General features: G+C 53.0%; 1 protein-coding gene across 1 annotated transcript; it reads right to left on the reverse strand.

Moving 5' to 3' along the window:
• Positions 1–759: 759 nt before the first annotated feature.
• Positions 760–1,530, reverse strand: B0T26DRAFT_699140 (uncharacterized protein). The gene is made up of 2 exons (XM_060441456.1): positions 1,205–1,530; positions 760–1,130 (listed from the first exon to the last, which is right to left on the reverse strand). Exons 1-2 carry the CDS (start codon positions 1,421–1,423, stop codon positions 918–920), a joined length of 432 nt encoding a protein of 143 aa, XP_060301591.1. The 5' UTR covers positions 1,424–1,530; the 3' UTR covers positions 760–917.
• Positions 1,531–1,842: the final 312 nt, after the last annotated feature.

Genomic DNA, 1,842 nt, shown 5'->3' on the forward strand with positions numbered 1-1,842 from the left:
ACCTCAGTTATTGACCTGACCTTCACTACACCGTTCAAATCGATTACCTGGAATAACTGGGACTATACCGAATCCACAGGATCTGACCACGAAGCTATAAGCTTCCAAGGCTAGCCAAAGTCAACGAAAACCATTAGCAAGCACACTAGACAGTGAATCTCTTACCCTCTTACAACTACAAGAAGGCTAATTGGGATATATTTATGGGACCGTCTACTCGGACTGTAGGCAACGTCTTCTAGACTGTAGGTACATGGCGCCCTGGCGCCAAGCTATTAAAACCCCACTTTTCGCACCAAAAAAGAGGCTAAGTCCTGGGATGAAGCTAGCACACCCAAGTTCAGAGCAATCGCACATACATCCTCGCACCGCAATTACACCTCGCCGCCGTCGCCAACGTCAACATACTTCCAAATGCAGTAATTCTCTTTCAGGGCCGTAGAACTCGCTCAAATCGTTCACTTCTGCATTAAAAGCCGGCGGCTCAACGTGTATTATTGCTTACATAACATGCCCAAAAATACAATAAAAACCTGCCTTACCTACGCATCAAGATCACTGCTTTGTTGGGCGTCAAACGCTGCAGCTAAAGCCTTAGTAGTACGACGAGCCGTTGCATCGCGTGTAGAAGCCTTTGTAATGCCCCCCACCCCTCATACGCGCCATGGGCGTTGAGGCAGGCGTCCCAGATGAAGCCCGTGAGGTAGATGCCCGCGATGCCGAGGCAACACGGCCGCCCCGGCTGCCAGGACCTCCCTTTGTTGCCCGGGTTCCCTGTGCCTTACCGCCGCGGCCGCCGCGAGCAGGCGGGACTGTGAGGCCATTCACAGTTCGTTGTGCCTGCGCAGGAGGATTTCCATGGTGTTTTCTTGGTCCTTGTTGTCCTTGTTGTCTTCCTGTTGTAGGCTGACACCCTCTTATACTGAGGGCTGCTGGCGAATGGAAGGATTCAAGCCGCTTGCCCGGCCAGTCAATGTGGCTGTCGGGGTCTGTGTCGGTGCCGTTGTCGACGGCTCTATGGACAACGGAGCCGTAGACCGGGGAGCTCGGGGGTCCGGGGCGAATGTGGTCGAGCCTTGTGGCCTGCCCCGTGGGCGAGTAACACGGTCGAATTCGTAGAAGCTCATATACTGGTCCCCGTCATGTATGGATCTCTCCAACCACTAGTATGGGTGAAAATGCAACATTTTGAGGACCAATTTACCTTCCATGCCCTGTTCAATGCGGGGCCGGCCATGCATATATCGTTCAAGAAAGTCATGACTGTATGGCATGCCGTACTGCATACTGAACTGGCTGGTGCAGGGCTGCAGGGGGGCCGGGGACTGCTTTTCCCACGTTGGCACGGCTCTGAGTATGATACTGTTGATGTGGAAAATATAGATTTGAGGGTCTGCATCAGGGTAAAAACGCGCCACTGCATTCTTCATCGCGTTGTCAAAGTTTGTTAAGGTAACTAGGCTTTTTAAGGTGAAAAATCCAATTTTGGCTAGGCTAGTGGCTTGGTGCGATGGCCAATTGTACCTTTTTGGTGTGCCTATAATCTAGAAGACAATTCCTACAGCCCGAGTAGACGGTCCCATAAAAGACCGTAATGTAAGGAAAGAGCACCCCAAACGCCCGGTCCGGCCCAGGCGCCACCAGCTGGCCCCAAACAGCTGGCCCGGCTCAGGCGACCGGCTGGCCCCAAACACCCAGCCCAGGCACCCACCAGATTGAGCCACCTAACTATGTATATAAATAGTGGCCCTCGCCCACCTTCCTTTGCGAGGGCCAGGTTGAAGTCTTTTACCAATGCCAGTCATTGCTCGCCCTCTTGTTCCCTCCATCGTGACCACCTTG

Source organism: Lasiosphaeria miniovina (genome assembly GCF_030549165.1).
Source record: "Lasiosphaeria miniovina strain SMH2392-1A chromosome Unknown B0T26scaffold_2, whole genome shotgun sequence".
In the NCBI taxonomy this organism is placed as follows: domain Eukaryota; kingdom Fungi; phylum Ascomycota; class Sordariomycetes; order Sordariales; family Lasiosphaeriaceae; genus Lasiosphaeria; species Lasiosphaeria miniovina.

Bases quoted from the DNA above. Each gene is read 5' to 3' on its own strand.
- B0T26DRAFT_699140 (XM_060441456.1), bottom strand. From the start codon at position 1,423: ATGCAGTGGCGCGTTTTTACCCTGATGCAGACCCTCAAATCTATATTT. The intron at 1,131-1,204 runs GTAAATTGGTCC...GACGGGGACCAG, and splicing joins CATTGAACAGGGCATGGAAG to TATATGAGCTTCTACGAATT.